Genomic DNA, 16,872 nt, shown 5'->3' with positions numbered 1-16,872 from the left:
TCAAATCATCTGCTGCCAATTAGAGTTTAGGTAAATACGTTTAAAGTAAACATGCAGCTGACAAAAAGCTCCAGGAGTACAGAGCTGAAAACAGATTAGTACATTTAAAATATTGCTACACGTTCTCATATGGGAGAATGTGTTTACCAGTATACAAGTCTGCTTCTAAAATGGATTTAATAGAAGTGCGTATATACTGTATGCACTGTAGTTGTCGCAGTGCACAATTGTGAATCTTAAAATTACGCACTGCACTCTCTTTCAGTAAATATACAATACTCACAAACACAAAACTCCAAGATTTTGTTTTTTTTAGGCCTTTCGCACCAGCACATATAAAACGGCTTATTGTCTCTCCCAGAATGATTACTGCTTCTTAAGAGCCGTTTATCACAGTACCACAAAGTACTGTTTGCCACTAGGGCAATTTTCAAGGCTAGATGCTGTAATTTTGCACAAGGGAAATTTAAGATGTTGGTAAAGGCTGTGCTTCAAGTTTTAAAGTGTGACAAGTAACTAAAGACGTCTCCTTCTCCTAACCAGCAGAAATGATCCTTTCCTAACTTTAAAGTCTTGGATTGTTCCTCTATTAAGCCTCGGAGGAGGTGGCCTTACTATAGTTTACTTGATATCATAATTTATTTATTCAGAGTGTATTTACTTTATAAATGGAAACAAGTTTCCAGATTCACCTGGAATCCCAAACTGTAGCATTTTTACTGGTTTATAAATATCTGACCTTGCTGCAGAAAGAGATAACTTCTGATTGGATCGCATCCAAACCTGTCCTGCCTCTTTACACAGCTTAATTAATTCTGATTGGATCTCGTCGCTCCAGAACATTTTCATCTAGATTTTATTCCTTGAAGACCGTGTCAGTCCATTGCGTCATCGTTTTTGTGCTCGTGCATGAGTTTTTATTTAGCTGTCGTCTTGTTTTCATCAGGAGAAAATTGGTTGTTGACGACATCTGTGATAAAAATTATTAGTCAAGGAAATTAACATAGCTACTTCCAGGAAGGCCGCATCTTTAGAATCAACCCTGGTTTGATCCCTGCTGTAAAGTCTAAGCATCCATTGTTTTGTGAAATGGAAAGAAAATCTAGGCTATGATTTGCACATTAATTTGGCAAAAAGTATGACTTAACGCTGAGTAATAACAGTATCGTTACTAACGCTGCAGTATTTATTTCTAATTATATATTCAGATCCTGCTTTACTGTGTTGGTCTGTGCTTTTGTGTAATGTAACTGCAAACTGGTTGTTTAATTTCTCAGGCTACACCCTCATGCACCCCTCTCTGACACGGCCCTACCTGATGACAGAGCCTCCTCTGCACACAGATATTATCCATTATGAGAACATCCCAGGGTTCCCTGCCGTCCGGCAGAACATCCTCAGGTAAGAAAGGACAATTGCATGAATTTAAAAACAAAACAAAGCCATGGGTGGATAGATATGCACTATACTATGTGGCTTTTTGTTTTTGCAGTCTCCCTTTGGGCAGTCAGATCATTGAAGTGCCCCTTAACTCCTCTCTGTCCTGGCACACCAACCGTCTCAGGGATAACAGCAAGGATGCGTACAATGTCAGCTATGCCTGGAAACTGGTAGGTTCCCCAAAGGATAAGGTAAAAAAACGCTAAACAAATGCCCCCTGGTCACTGGTGACATTTAGTTTCCACAATAAACTTCAGCTACTCTTTTACATCTGCAACCACACACCCAAAAAAAGACGTGTTTATGTTTAAATGCTATTTCATCCAAATATAGAAGAAGTCTTGTTATTTTTCAGACCCTTTCATTTTACTCTCTGTGTATATTCGAACCTTGCCAGAGGGGAAAGAAATATGTAAATGCAACATTGAACAAGAGGATAGTACTTTAAGAGCAATGGCAGTAGGACAGAGTGAGTGTAGGCAAAATGATTGTGCCTCCCAAAAGGGAAGCTTACACAGTCAGTCAGTGCTCTGGGCCAATGAGCCATTATTATGGTTGGTGCACTGAAGATTTCATTTACTTTCTCCCCGTCTCTCCCGTTGCGGTCCAAAGCTCTTTATCATTCTCATTGTGTTAAAGCAGCATAGAAATTATGCTCCCAGCCTTTATGTCTTCACCAAACCTCCACCGGCCCCACCTTAAACGAGCTCGTCTGAATGAAACCAAGAGCTCTCAGAAACTGTTTAGATTAGATTAGATTAGATTAGATAGAACTTTATTAATCCCTCGGGTGGGTTCCTCTGGGAAATTCGTTTGTCCCCTCGGATCCACGTTTCCCACAAGGCCCTTAAGTGTCATGTTAAAAGAACAGATGAGGAACTGCACAGCAATAATATCATGCCTCACGCGAGTCTTTTTGCTTTTTGACATGTCAATTTGTTTATTATTATTTTTTTGGCAGGAGCAGAAATATCACACTTAATTTTAGACATTTCACTTTAGGCTTTTTAAAAAGGTTTTGACATTTATTTATTTTTCTTCAGGCATTAGAGCTCCAACACGTCACCTTTGCCATGAGTTTGGCAGCAGTCTCCATTTTTTTCTAAACGAGCTTTCCAGAGGCAGAAAAAAGGAAAACAGAAAATATTTTTTTAATATATTTATTTTTGTCTCTTCCCTCCAAACAATCTGTTTTTTGCTGTGCAAATAATATGTCCACGAGGGCCCCTTTTTGGATTGTATCATTATTCATGTTTGCTCTAATTTGAATCATAAATCTCCTGGGTGGTTCTGAAAACTGTCTACTGTACATTTGAGTGTGCTGCATCATTTATTTGGGAGGGAGGGGAGGGGATCATGAGAGCAGGCTTAGCCTTGTGTGGGATTCCTTTAGAGCCGGTTGCTAAAGCGGGCGCATTTGTTTGTGTGCTGCCCATAAATCTCTGGCAGTGGCAACTGATGGGAAACACAGAAAACAGAGCTGGTATATATGGGTGCTGTCAGAATCTCAACCACTGCTAGACTTCATCAAAGATGTAACACCATATTCCCTTTGGTCAGCTCACGAGGCCGCAAAAGACGAGCGTCGGATATTATGTCCGATTCGAGAAAGTGCAGTGAGTACATCCTTCTCTCTGCAGTCTGTGGCATTGTTTGGAGCTTGGAGCATCAAATACTCCGGATTTTCCTTTCAGCCCCATGAAAAACAACAGTGAATGGATCATCTTAAGTGCAATCAGGCATTCATTTTTTTGCCCACTCTTACCAACACATTAGCGAGCACTTGTTGCACAGTTTAACAAAAATAAGCACTTCCAGTTAGTATTAATTTTAATTAAAGGCTGACAGTAGTAGCAGACACATTTCCTATTTACTCCTATTTATTTAGTACTTATTAAAACTGCATTGCTTTAAACTTCATATTTGGGAACAATGACAATTTAATTCTTGGGCGGGATGAAGAAGCTTAGGACTGAAAGCCAGAGAAAGCTTAGGGAAGTTTGAAAATATGATTTTAAAAGAATTATTTGGAATACTGTTGCCTTAATCTGTTTTTTTTTTTTAATTTAAAGTTAAGCTCCCTTCTCTCCTTGGCTTGTTCTCTAGGTTCAGGACACGTCGTTCATCCTGTGCATTGTGTACATTCAGCCCGAGATTCCAGTGAAGCAGCTGAAAAACCTGAACACAGCTCCCAGCTCCAAGCTGCTCTATCATCGTTTGGACCTGTTGGGTCAGCCCAGCTCCTGTCTGCACTTTAAACAGCTTGCCACCGTTGGTAGGAAGAGCACAGAGCTGGACTAATGTGATAATTCAAGTAAAAACACTGATTATCATCTCTGATTGTCCCTCTTTCTGTTTCTTTCTCAGAGTCCCCAACTGTGATGTTGGCAGCTGGTAGTTTTTCTTCACCCTATGAGCATCTCAGTCAGCCAGAAACAAAGCGTATGGTGGAGCACTACACTGCCTACCTGAGTGATAACACCAGGCTCATAGCCAACCCAGGCCTCAAGGTACCTGAGGACAAAAAGCCTGAGAACACACAGACAGTTCATACTGAAGGACGGACTGAATGTCATTTACCGCGGTGTCTGTGAAGGTTCTCAGTCGGTCATTTACTGTTACAAACAGCCAGCCTTGCAGTCGAGTGACACGCATTCACAAAGTGCCATACCTGCCAGTACGCACACTCTTAAACATATTGTCAGGCTTCTTACACTGGGACTATAACTAAAACATGTAAATCGATGTGCTGCATCTTTAAAACAGGGGACAAAACTCCCGCATGGATTTTGGCATTCTGTGTGCATTCCTGTCCTGGGGGGAGTTTGAGTTTGAACTCCCAGGCCCCAGTCCCAACGCTGATTCCCAGGCTAGTCTTAAAGACCCCCTCCAGTGACCTCATCACCCCTTTCAAACTTAGAAGCTTGTCTGAAAGTGGGATGTGATTTTTCAGGGCTTCAGGCCTAATCAAGTTGCATTAATCACTAAATGGTGGTTTTCTAAGCTTTGTTCTGGCCTTGTGACCACTATTCTAACACTCCTGAGCAGAGATGGGATGAATATTTTCAGGTTTAGGCACATCATAGGAGGGTGCCTTTAAAATTAGCTGTAGTTCTGTTTTCCTTATGGGCTGACTGAAATCCAAATTGCCAAGAGTTTTTATTCACTTTGCATTCAAGACGAACCCAAATGAAATTTTCACCAGTCCAGCACTTTTTCCTCCTCTCCTTGCCTGCCCCTCACTGTCCATCTCTCTCTTCCTTTATACTTTCCTCTCTATAGTCCTCTGTCAGGAACGAGGTTATGGCAACTAGTCATGTTACGGATGAGTGGATGACACTAATGGAAATGAGTACCCTCAACTGCTACATTGTGCGCCGTTACATAGCAACGCCCAGTGGGGTGCTCCGGATTTACCCAGGATCTCTGATGGACAAAGCCTTCGACCCAACCCGCAGACAATGGTGAGGGTTACTTTGGAGGGTGTGAAGAGGAGGAGAAAAGAGCTGAAGGCATGTGTGTGCATGTGTTTTTAGGGAGCAGAAAGGAAGTATGAGATAGAAGTGTGTGTGTGTGTGTGTGTGTGTCAGATAATGTTTTCCAATATTAATAAGCCTAGTACGTTTACAAAATGTAGAATTTTAGGGTTTTTTTTCATTATTGAAACATTAAAGTAAGATCTATGAAAAAAACGGTCAAGTGTTTTCTTTTCCCCAAATCAGGCCATTTATGTATCAGACTGTACATAAAAGATGGACATTCCCTGTGTTGATGTCCTTGTTTTTTGTTTTTTTTTGTTTGGATTTTCTTTTTGAAGTCTTGAGTATTGTCTTTTCGTGTCTTAACCTTTTTTGTTTTTTATTCAGTTAGTTTGGACATTGAAAGATTAGGTTTTGCTATTAGAAAGGTGCATTTCCTGTCAACAGTGATGTTAATTGGTTCTCCATTAGTGAAAAACAGGCCTAAAACAAAATGTACTTGCTTGCATCTGACTGAGAGACCAAAGAGACTGCAAATGTCTCTCCCAGCTCCCAGATGATGTAAGTTTAGGGATTCTGAAGCTATTTGAATCTCACAATCACTGCAGCAGATCTTGTGTTGATGACTTTTCCCCTTAGAACCCATAAGAACAGTGTTTCCTGTAGCATTTCCTTCAATGGCCACAGTTGAGTTGAGTTATCGTTGGGAACTGCAAAAGAATCACTTCATGTTGTATCCCAATGACTGTGTGCTGTTTTGCGTAGGTACCAGCATGCTGTGGCTAACCCTGGCCTCATCACCTTCACGGGGCCGTACCTGGATGTGGGCGGGGCCGGATACGTTGTCACAATCAGCCACACCATCCATGCCTCCAGGTGGGAGCACTGGTTATGTTTGGGGTTTTTTTGTTTGTTTGTTTGTTTTTTTTCAGGGGTGTGGGTGGGTGGGGGGTTAAACGCAGAATGTGTTATATTTTACTGCACCAGAGCAAAAGTCAAGTAAAAATTGCCAGCTCTTTTTATTAGATATTGGAGAGCAGACTCACTGTTGGTATGAGTCAGAACAATCATTGTGGGCAGCTAGGCTCTCGGCCCAGAAGTCAGCTTAGCCAGACTGCACTATCTCTGAAGGCAGGAAGTAATCTGAGGGAAACTTAAGGAGCCCATTGACCATTCTGTGCTATAGGGTTGTTTTCCAAGCGAGATGACATCCTGTAACCAAATGGTCTGGGCTTAGTCACAATTGTCTTCAAGTGTCTTTTCTTTCAGAGTGCCCTCAGCCAAGTCAGCATAGTGCAACCAACTTCCGGTGGTACAAAAAAAGGAAAAGCCAAATAATATATCGAGTGTTCCACCATTTCCTTTGGCCAGTTATCACAGAACTGACTGCAGAATATTTTGTAGAATCAGGCCTAGGCTTAGAGACTTCAAAGGGCTGCAGCGGTGGTTGAACTCAAAGTATTTGTTTCGAGTTCAGTGAGCTTCAAATGCAAATCACCGCGATAGCCACAGTGCCGCTTGCAGCAGTAAAAGAGCTGTTTACCACAGTCCGTGCAAGTGTTTAGCATACACAAACATTCCTCGTCAGTGTGTGCGAGATAAGGCCGGATTAGTGCTGTTGTACTCTCGCCTCAGTAAGCATAATATACAGTCTACAGTAAACACTGATTTCAGGAGATCAAGCAGTGCGTTATGTTTTTTTCTTGTTTTGTGTGTTTAAAAGGTCTATAGAAAAGTAGGGATCCTTAGTAGGAAGCCAAGTATCCTGAAGACGGACTTTTTCCAGATTTTGTTTTCCCTTTCCACAGAATTTCAAACCCCACTAAATGCCTTTTTTCTCTGTGTATTTTTGTCTATTCGTAGCTCTCAAATGGCACCTGGCTACGCTGTTGCAGTGATGGGTATAGACTTCACCCTTCGCTACTTCTACAAGGTCCTCCTGGACCTGGTGCCCATCTGCAACCAGGACAAAGGCAATAAGATCAGGTAAAAAGAGGATGGATTGTGCGGCTCCCTTCTTTTCTCTTCTCTATGCAAGTTTTTCCTTTCTCTTTTCAGTGTCAGTTTCTGTGTGAGGGAGCTAAATTTCTGTTCGGCTGAGCAAGAATTAAACTCGCCGGCTGTGCGTGAAGAATAAAGAAAGCCAGAGGAAGACATAAGCTGATTATCACAACATTCCTGCTGGAGTTGTAGTGTTGCTCCTGCCTCTGTTCTACATACTTTCCCCAGCTTTTATGTCTGTTCTTTTCTTCATCTATCTTCTTCCACACCTGCCTCCCCCACCAACCCTCACTTCTTCGTTCTGTCTTTCTCCACTTTCTCTTGCTTCTTCTGTCATGCTCACTCTGTTGGTGTTTATGGGTCATAAAAAACAGGATCAGCCCCTGGAACCAAGAGGGCATGATTTGGAAAAACACACAAGGGACAGTGGGGAGAAGAACAGAGCTGTGTTATATAGACTAGGAATACAATATAGAAATAGCAATTAAATGTTCTGAATGAAAACCTCAGTAATGGCAATGTTCTGACGAAGTACCGACTAAATTGATGAATTCATTAAGTTGATCCTGACTGCCAGTTTTATTCATTTTTATTTTAGGTGCTTCATAATGGAGGACAGAGGGTACCTGGTTGCTCACCCGACTCTCATTGACCCCAAAGGTCATGCCCCAGCAGAGCAACAGCACATCACACACAAGGTAAATGCACAAACACAAGTTAACATGGAAATAGGAGTGGATAGAAACCTTTAGGAGTATGATATTGTCATAATTCTAATGAAATCTATTTTCTTTCCTTTGGTAGGAGCCACTGGTGGCCAATGACATCCTAAACCACCCCAACTTTGTCAAGAAAAACCTCTGCAACAGCTTCAGTGACCGCACAGTCCAGCGCTTCTACAAATTCAACACCAGCATTGTGGTGAGTCGCATAAAAATGTAGCATAACTAGAGGTATGAATGTGTACTTTCATAGCATTCATACTGTAGTAGCAAAAACAGACACACTCCTCTGGGCCCCGCATAGCAATATGGAAAAATCTTGTAGTGTAACACTGCCATCTCGTGGTCATACGTGCTGTTGCAAACTTCTGTTTGCTATTTGTGACTCTGTTGAGTCTGTGTGTGGTTGGAAATGAAACAGTCTCTGTCTTCATCTTGCCCATCCTTACATGGGTAAAAAGCACTTTGAGGCTGGTGTTAGAAACTTCTGCAGCTCTTTCTGTTTCAAAGTTTCTGTTTAGTGTGTGCAGTTTTGAAGTTTCTCTCACCTTTTTTTTTTTTTTTTTAAAGAAGATTAAAAAGTATATTGATTTTCCATGGATTTGTGTAGCGATGTAGAGGTTAGAGTGACCTCTCCAACTCTTTCTCCTTTAGGGGGACCTCACCAACCTGGTCCATGGTAGCCATTGTTCTAAATACCGCCTTACCAGAATCCCCGGCACCAACGCCTTTGCCGGCATTGTGAACGAGACGTGCGACTCCTTGGCGTTCTGTGCCTGCAGCACGGTAGACCGGCTGTGTCTCAACTGCCACAGGTCAGTACCGAATTCTCTTTACCGTTTAGCTCTCTGACACATTAATGCTTTGTTAACATAAAGTAATGCTCCTGTTGAAAAATAAGAATGGGTCTGATTTTGCACGAATCCAACACCCAGAGTTTGATAGTTTGATGCAGCAGTGATGCTGCAGCTTGCACAGGTTCAGGAGTCACACAGTGACTTTTTCAGTCAAGGAATTTGCTTAAAGATTAAGCAAACATTAAGTCTGAATCAAACTGTGAATACAAGTTTCTCACTGATCTGCTGTTTAACTGTTTGCTGTTCAGAATGGAGCAGAATGAGTGCGAGTGTCCCTGTGAGTGCCCTCTGGAGGTCAATGAGTGTACAGGCAACCTCACCAATGCTGAGAACAGGTGGGTACATTGTCTAAAGCACATACACTTTACCCCTTCTGCCTTCAGAACTGCTCATGCCACTACACAACAAGGTTCTGGAAATATTCTGGAAATCTGGAAATATTTTTCAGACATTTTGGTCCATTTGGACATGATGGTATCACATGGTTGATGCAGAATCGTGAATCCCTCGTGCGGCCATATCTGAAAGGGTTTGGAAAGATTGAAATCTTGTGACTGGGAAGCCATTTGTGTACAATAAACTCACTGTCATGTTCAACATGATTTGAGCTTTGTGACATGTTGTGTTGACCTGCTAGAAGTAGCCATTAGACGACTGGTACACTGTAGTCATGTCTGTGAAGCTTCTCAGTCATCCAGGTTATCGTAGTTTCCAAGTTTTCCAAGATCCTTCGACTGTAGTCATAAAGCGATTTGGTCAGCAACAATATTCAGATAGGGTGTGGAGGATGGATCAAGCATAAATGTCGCAGCAGAAATGGAGACTCCTCAGACCACCAAAGATTTTTCCAACCTTCTGTTGCCCAATCTTGGTGATCATGTGTGAATTGCATCCCCAGCTTCCTGTTCCTAGCTGACAGGAGCTGCACTCAGTGTGGTCTTTTGCTGCTGTAGCCCAACTCAGAGATGCTCTTCTGCATACCTCGGTTGTAACAAGTCCTTATTTGAGTAAACTGTTCCATTCCTACAAGCTTGAAGAGGTCTTCTGGCCATTCTCCTCTGACCTCAACAAGACTTTTTCTCCCAGAGAACTGCCACTCGCTGGATATTCTCTTTATTTCGGATCATCTCTGTAAACAGAGAGATGGTAGATTAGCCTGTCTGGGACCAACAACCATGTTGCATTCAAAGTCATTTAAACCACCTTTCTTCTCCATCCTGATGCTCAGTTTGACCATCATCGTGACCATGACTACATGGCTAAATCCACTGAATTGCTGTCACATGACTGGCAGATTAGATAGTTGTGTTATACTGCAGTTCAATGGATCTACGTAATGAAGCAGCCGGCGAGTTTGCATTACTGCAGGTATATCATACATCTGCGATAATACTGTCCCAAGTTATAATCACCGAAGATGAGCTACAAATGACAGCAGAAAGAAATTACAGCTGACCTCAGCGCTTACAGAATCTGAAAATAATGTCATAGAAAACAGTCAATGGTTTACACAAGATGCCTTTATATGACCGTATTAGGAAAACATGCTTGGCTTGCATACTGAACTACCCAGTGACTGCAGAGCAGTGAGATACCCACCAGAGAGCGCATTAGTCATTCTAGAGGGAGCTATGCCACACTATTTGCAAGGTAGTTGAGAAAATCCTCCCACATCTTATCAGGATTAAGTTCAGTCACTCTTGAGGCCGAACTTGTTTTTTTTTTTTTATTGGTTCTTAACTTTCAGATGATGCCTCTTTTGTTCTTCTTCTTGGTCAAATAGTGATGCAGCTTGGTGTAAGACATAGCCCTCAGTTCCCTTTATGCCAGAAGTGCTTCAAAACGGTCTTTAAAAGCCCAGATGAAAATCACACTGCTTTGATCTTAGATTTAAAGGAATGGGACAAAAGGGTTCTTGACTGTAAAATTCATTTCTCCAGCCTTCCTGCTTGCATGTGGTGTTTTAAAGGCAACCTGCTTTCTTCATTTCTAAGTTAAGAGTTCCTGTCATATTTCCCTCAACGTGTTTTGCAGACGTGCGCGCGTGACGCTTCAAACTTTTTGAAAGCTTCCCGTGCAAATGTTTGTGGGTGTTTCTCACTTTTATATCTCTTGCTTTCCTGCTGCATCACTCTGTCTGTTCCAGGTCTTTTCCTTTACTGTTTGAGCCATTCTGCATCCAATCCATCATTCACAGTGCCTCTCACATTTCTCTCCCTTATTACACTGACCTCCTTTCATCAGCCATCAGCAGTCTTTGACAGCATGTCAATGTTTAAAATGCCAATTTCTCCTTTATTTCAGGAAGACGTGCAATTAAATTTTTTTCACTGTCAGTTTTTTTCCCTCTGAATTTGTCTGGCAGCATCGACGTGTCTCATTAGAGCTGATTGACATGGTGAAGACATTTCTTTGTGTGCTCGTGCTTTGATTTTTATTTTTTTATGATCTTTTTTTCCCCAGTTTAATCATATTTAATGGTAGGATTCGGGTTGTCTAGTTAATGTAATTGATTTGTGTTTTGACCAAGAAAATGTGTCTTTTTTTTGGTGTATTTTTCTTAGGAATCCCAGCTGTGAGGTGCATCAAGAGCCTGTCAGTCTGAATGTGATTGATCCCAGCCTGCACGACACACTGCCCCAGTGTATCAACACCCGCTGTAGCCAGAGATACACCAGCAGGTACGTACACCAACTTTGCACATTTGGTACACTTTGACAGGTGTAACAGCACAGTGATAGAGAGCTGATGAATAAATAAAGAGCATTTTAAAATGACATGCTTTTATAATATCACTAATATGCTTATTAATTGTGGTCAAATGTTACTAAAATGAATAAACCAAACATAGACAACATAGAAAAACACACACAAGGGTGACCAAAGTGCTGAACAATAGAAATATAAGAGACACAATAAGAATAATAAATACGATAAAAATAATAAACATAGCAAAAACAATAAAATATAAGTAAATACAAGTCAGTTAACCACTGAATCCAAAGCCAGCGAATAAAAATGCATTTTCAATCTGGATTTAAAAACTGATAGGTTTGTAGTGTAAACCTATTCGCTGAAACGTTAAGGACAATTTGCTACACAGCAAAACAAGACACGAGTAGGCAAAGTTCTTCATGTTTCTCGTGCACGGGAGAGAACCGGACAAACGCCGTTCCTTCGCTTGACCCCAGTCGCTCTCGTCCGCTCCCCCATAACACTGCTCTTTTATTGAGGTTACATGAATATACATAGGTTCATTAACATATGACGTCTACATACAAACAAAGAGTACCTTGCGTGTGTGCGTGTGTGTGTGTGTGTGTGTGTGTGTGTGTGTGTGTGTGTGTGTGTGTGTGTGAGAGTGAGACTTCCCTAAACCTGCTGGTCTGGAAGTCCAGCAGTTCATCTAAACAAAAGGCACTTAGACTAAAACAGATATAGATACGTTTATCCTACCATAAAACAATAAGAGAAGGTACGACCTCTCCCATGCTCCCAGAGTGTGGGTCTTAATGCCAGAGCACTGTGGAATGCACACAACGTCTCTGCAGACTATTAAGGATCACACATCCTATCACTACACAATCGATTATACACCTCTAAGCATATATGGTTAAATATTTCTAAGCATAAATGACAATAAACAATACAAAACCTGACAAAAACCAGCACTGATGTCGATTGCCTAATGTGAAGACCGGAGCTGACCGGAGTGAACGAGTGGGGACATAGGGCTTCAGCAAATCAGACAAATATGCAGGTGCCAGACCATTTAAGGATTTAAAAACCAATAAAAGAACTTTAAAATGAATCCTAAATTCAATTGGAAGCCAGTGCAGGGAGGCCAGGACCGGAGTAGTGTGCTCAAATTTCCTTCTACCAGATAAAAACCGTGCTGCAGCATTCTGTACTAGTTGCAGGCGTGTCAGAGTGCCCAGTCCAACCCCTATTAAAAGGTAGTTGCAATAATCCAAGCGTGAGGTTATAAAAGCGTGGATAACAGTCTCCAAATCACGCCTTGAAAGAAACGGCTTAACCTTCGACAGACGCCTGAGTTGATCAAATGATGATTTCACCACCCCATTCACGTGGCCCTCAAAAATAAGTGCAGTCGATTTTTAACCCAAGATTGGTAATCGAGCTCTTCAGGTGAGGGGTCAGAGCAGCAAGGTCAACATCAGGGATATCAGAGGAACGATTCGGGCCAAACAGAATAGCTTCCGTTTTACGTTCATTAAAATTGTAAAAGTTTAGAGCCATCCATGACTTAACATCGCTAAGGCAATCAAGCAGGAGTCTAATTGGGGAGCTATCAGAACAACTGAAAGGAAAATAAAAACCATGGTAATAGTGGACATTAGGTTGCAATTTATAGTGCTCAAAAAATTAAAGGAACACTTTTAATAAGAGTTCAGCGTAAAGTCAGTTAAACTTTTAAGTAGCAGAGGGGTTAATAAGTTCCAGTTGTTTTGGTGTTGATACAATAGACAAAAGATTCACTAGAGTGGCAACAAGAGACAACCCCCAAAAGAAGGAATGGTTTTACAGGTGGAAACCTCCTGACTTGGACAGGGAGTTACTCCAGGAGAGCTGGACAGGGAGGTGGAAGACCTTTAACCCTGTGGAAGGCCCTGTGCTCACTGCCCAGCACTGTGGAGCCAGATTGGTGTTTGTCATAGAAAACATGAATTGGCAGGTCCACCACTGGCAACTTGTGAAGAAGAAAAACTGCAGCGAACGTTGTGATGCTTGTAACATCGTTCAGCATGACTAGTTTGGTGGTGGGTCAGTGATGGTCTGAGGAGGCATATCCATGGAGGGACGCACAGACCTCTACAGGCTAGACAATGACACCCTGACTGCCATTAGGTATCAGAATGAAACCCTAGATTGTCAGACCCTGCACCGGTGTAATTGGTTACATTGTCAGGCATGAATACCAGCACATAAGGGTCAGGCGAACCACAGAGTATCATTTTGAGTTGCTGCGGTATCATTTTAGCAAAATGGCCCAGCTTGCTGCATAATTTTCTTCCCCCCAGTAAGATCTGATGTGTTTTTTTGGGGTTTTTTTGTTTTTGTTTTTAAGTGTTCCTTAAATTGTGAGCAGTTTATGTGTAATTATTTGTAATGACACTTTATGTCGTCATCTGTTTTGGAGCATTATGGAAAAACTGCAGTAGTAACGGGTATTGCACCTGGTTTTTACATGATTAAATGACTTTCCAGATAACAGATGAAATTAATAAATTGTAACTTTTGTTTTTATTTCACTTGGAAACAACCGGAAGAATGCTTTTGAGGGCTGTCATATAGTAATTGTTTATTTTGCCTTTCGAGAAATCTTATTTTGAAGGTAGTAACCAGTTTGATTCTTTTGTTTTTTTGCGTTGTATAATACGGTCTAATCAACCTACTATCAGGTTATTAGGTAATAATAGTTATATATATAAAAAAAATACATTATTGCACCAAAATAACCTTATTACAACTGAAGCACTGAGTTTTACCATATCGATTACTCTACTATTGCTGAACAGTTTTGCTTCATTGCTACTGAAGTATCTTTCGTCAGTATTACTTTTTCTTTTTATCTCGCACTACACTATTGCAAAAAAATTTCAGCCTTATATTAGATTCATGAATCTGATTAATGCTTTTTATGAATCGCAGTCAGACAAGTACCGACTGTACTTTCAGCTGCTCCCTTATTCACAAGGGCTTGCAGAATCAGGTAGCCTAATGTGTATATTACTTTATTACCTCATTATTGTCAGTCCCTGTTATTTCCATGTTATTGCCAAACTGTAATATAATGCATCAACTGCTTGATATCTACGTTCTGCGTCCTCAGTGACTGTTTCGGTGTGCTGGACTGCGAGTGGTGCATGGTGGACAGTGATGGGAAGACTCACCTCGACAAGCCTTACTGTGCCCTGCAGAAGGAGTGTTTCGGCGGCATTGTTGGTGCCAAAAGTCCCTATGCAGATGGCTTGGGGCTTATGGGTGAGTTCTTTACCCAAAGAAATTGAGATTTTTTTTCCAATTTATTATATATGTCCTCTTTGGACCCTTGGCTTCATCAACATATTTATTAAATGTTTTAGAGTTGTAGATTGAGCCCACCATTATGAACCATTATGAGGCCTTTTTATTGAATACTCTGTAGGGCACCTTCATAGTGATGAAAAAAGCAACAGCACAAGAAGTCAAAGTTAAATCATTTCTTTCAGGTCCTTAAGACAACAGTTTTATTTAGATTTATATTTTTCCCTGAAACTTTTCCGTTGCCTGGTAATTTTCTTTGGAAAGAGAATTGGCCGTCTTCCTGCAGTTGAAGGCTTTTTCAGTGGTACTTCACACTGACGAGAGAATAGAAGCGAGGGAGAAAATGTACCAGCATCTCAGCAGGAGTGAGGATCTGAGCCCGAGCTGTTTGATACTGGCTTGTTGTATTGTCTCTACTTGAGCCATCTGAAATCCTTTGTGACTTCTTTAAAAGAAAACCTTCTGTCTGTTCTCTCTTCTGCAGATGAGGAGGTAGCCTCTTTGAACATGATCAAGAGCGCCCCTGTGGGTCCAGTGGCTGGGGGCATTATGGGATGCATCATGGTGCTGGTGCTGGCTGTGTATGCATACAGACACCAGATTCACAGGCGCTCGCACCAGCACATGTCTCCGCTAGCTGCGCAGGGTAGGACTAATGCATAAATTCCCATATTTGTTTTGTCACACACCTTTTGTGAAGCTGTGGAGAATCTCAGAGCTGTGAAAGTGCATCTGGTTGGCCTGTATTTGTAACACTGGAAAAAAAGTTACAAGAACTACAATGTTTGTTATGTTTATTTTAGTTTAAATGATGTCATTTCTTTAAAAAAAAAAAAAGAACAGACAAAAACACAGCCTTAAAGGAATGTGATTAACAAGCGCTACAGCAACTGGCGAGTGCCGCTGGAGCTAAACAGCTGACATTAGCATCAGCACAGCAGCAGCTGCTGCTTCTGTATGATTTGTGTAATTACACAGAAATATTGACAAAAACATCAAACAAGATTACAACCTCATTAAAGCTCCTCAGTCCAAGTCACTTTCAGTCTGGAAGTTTGGTAAACAACCTGGAATAGTGGAGAGTGTGGCTACGTTATCACGGGGTATTAGTCTGAGCATTTGGCTCATAGATTCAGAGTTACTCAGCTTTGTGTACTTAGGTGTCAGTGCTTTCACCAAACCACATATACATGGCAATTTAAGCTGCAGCTTTTGGGGGTGCAGCCTAATGCCTACTGAATATCTACAGTTCCCACATGCACACACATTCATGTGTTTGTTTTCATCATTCTTACTCTTCTTCTTTTTCTCCACGTCGCTTCAGAAATGTCGGTGAGAATGTCCAACCTTGATAATGAAAGAGATGAGAGGGATGAAGACAGTCACGAGGACAGAGGAATCAGTGAGTGTTGTCTGATGTCGTACTGATCTACGCTATATTGCCAAAAGTATTCACTCATCCATCCAAATCATCTAATAGAGGTGTTCCAGTCACTTCCATGGCCACAGGTGTATAAAATTAAGCACCTAGGCACACAGACTGCTTCTACAAACATTAGTGAAAGAATGGGTTGCTCTCAGCAGTTCAGTGAATTCCAGTGTGCCACTGATAGGATGCCACATGTTTGATAAATCCAGTCTTCACTAGTAAATATTCCACAGTCAGCTGTTAGTGGTATTATAACACAGCGGAAGCAGCTGGGAACAACAGCCACAGTCAGCCACAAAATGGTGGAATCACAGAGCCTCAGATGCTAAGGTGCATAGTGCACAGAGGTCACCAACCTTCTGCAAAGTCTGGTACTACAGACCTCCAAACTTCATGTGATTAGCTCAAGGTTAGTTCATAGAGAGCTTCATTGAATGGACTTCCATGATGGAGCTGCATCCAAGCTTCACATCACCAAGCATAATGCAAAGTGTCAGATGAAATGGTATAAAGCACGCCACCACAGGACTGCCAGAGGATTTGTTCTCTGGAGTGACAAATCACTCTTCTTCGTCTGGTGTGGGATTATTATCTAGTGAAAAGAACTCTTAATGCTTCAACATGCCAACACATTTTGGATAATTTCATGCTCCCAACTCTGCTCCCAATATGGAGATGGCCCACATGACTGTGCACCAGTGCACAAAGCAAGGTCCATAAAGACATGGATGAGCGGGTTTGGTGTGGAAGAACTTGACTGGCCTGCACAGAGTCCTGATCTTAACCCAACAGAACACCTTTGGGTTGAATTTAAAGGGAGACTCTGAGCCAGGCCTTCTCGTCTGTCTTTTTGACCTCACAAATGGGCTTCTGGAAGAATAGTCAAAATTCTCAGA

The 16,872-nt window shown here is 41.6% G+C and overlaps 1 protein-coding gene across 1 annotated transcript in view; it reads left to right on the top strand.

Annotated features, from left to right (window-relative positions):
- Nucleotides 1-16,872, top strand: part of cachd1 (cache domain containing 1) — a 101,357-nt gene that overhangs the window by 75,870 nt on the left and 8,615 nt on the right. The window contains exons 11-25 of the mRNA XM_082510092.1: nucleotides 1,278-1,401; nucleotides 1,493-1,610; nucleotides 3,547-3,715; nucleotides 3,808-3,950; nucleotides 4,723-4,904; nucleotides 5,685-5,795; nucleotides 6,783-6,905; nucleotides 7,519-7,618; nucleotides 7,725-7,841; nucleotides 8,297-8,457; nucleotides 8,748-8,834; nucleotides 11,064-11,180; nucleotides 14,354-14,505; nucleotides 15,032-15,193; nucleotides 15,872-15,949. Of these exons, the coding sequence (XP_082366218.1) occupies nucleotides 1,278-1,401; nucleotides 1,493-1,610; nucleotides 3,547-3,715; nucleotides 3,808-3,950; nucleotides 4,723-4,904; nucleotides 5,685-5,795; nucleotides 6,783-6,905; nucleotides 7,519-7,618; nucleotides 7,725-7,841; nucleotides 8,297-8,457; nucleotides 8,748-8,834; nucleotides 11,064-11,180; nucleotides 14,354-14,505; nucleotides 15,032-15,193; nucleotides 15,872-15,949 (1,944 nt within the window). The remainder of the gene's footprint in view (nucleotides 1-1,277; nucleotides 1,402-1,492; nucleotides 1,611-3,546; nucleotides 3,716-3,807; nucleotides 3,951-4,722; nucleotides 4,905-5,684; nucleotides 5,796-6,782; nucleotides 6,906-7,518; nucleotides 7,619-7,724; nucleotides 7,842-8,296; nucleotides 8,458-8,747; nucleotides 8,835-11,063; nucleotides 11,181-14,353; nucleotides 14,506-15,031; nucleotides 15,194-15,871; nucleotides 15,950-16,872) is intronic.

Source organism: Aulonocara stuartgranti (assembly GCF_965226115.1).
Source record: "Aulonocara stuartgranti genome assembly, chromosome: 17".
Lineage (NCBI taxonomy): Eukaryota > Metazoa > Chordata > Actinopteri > Cichliformes > Cichlidae > Aulonocara > Aulonocara stuartgranti.
This window is presented reverse-complemented; position numbering and strand designations above follow the sequence as displayed.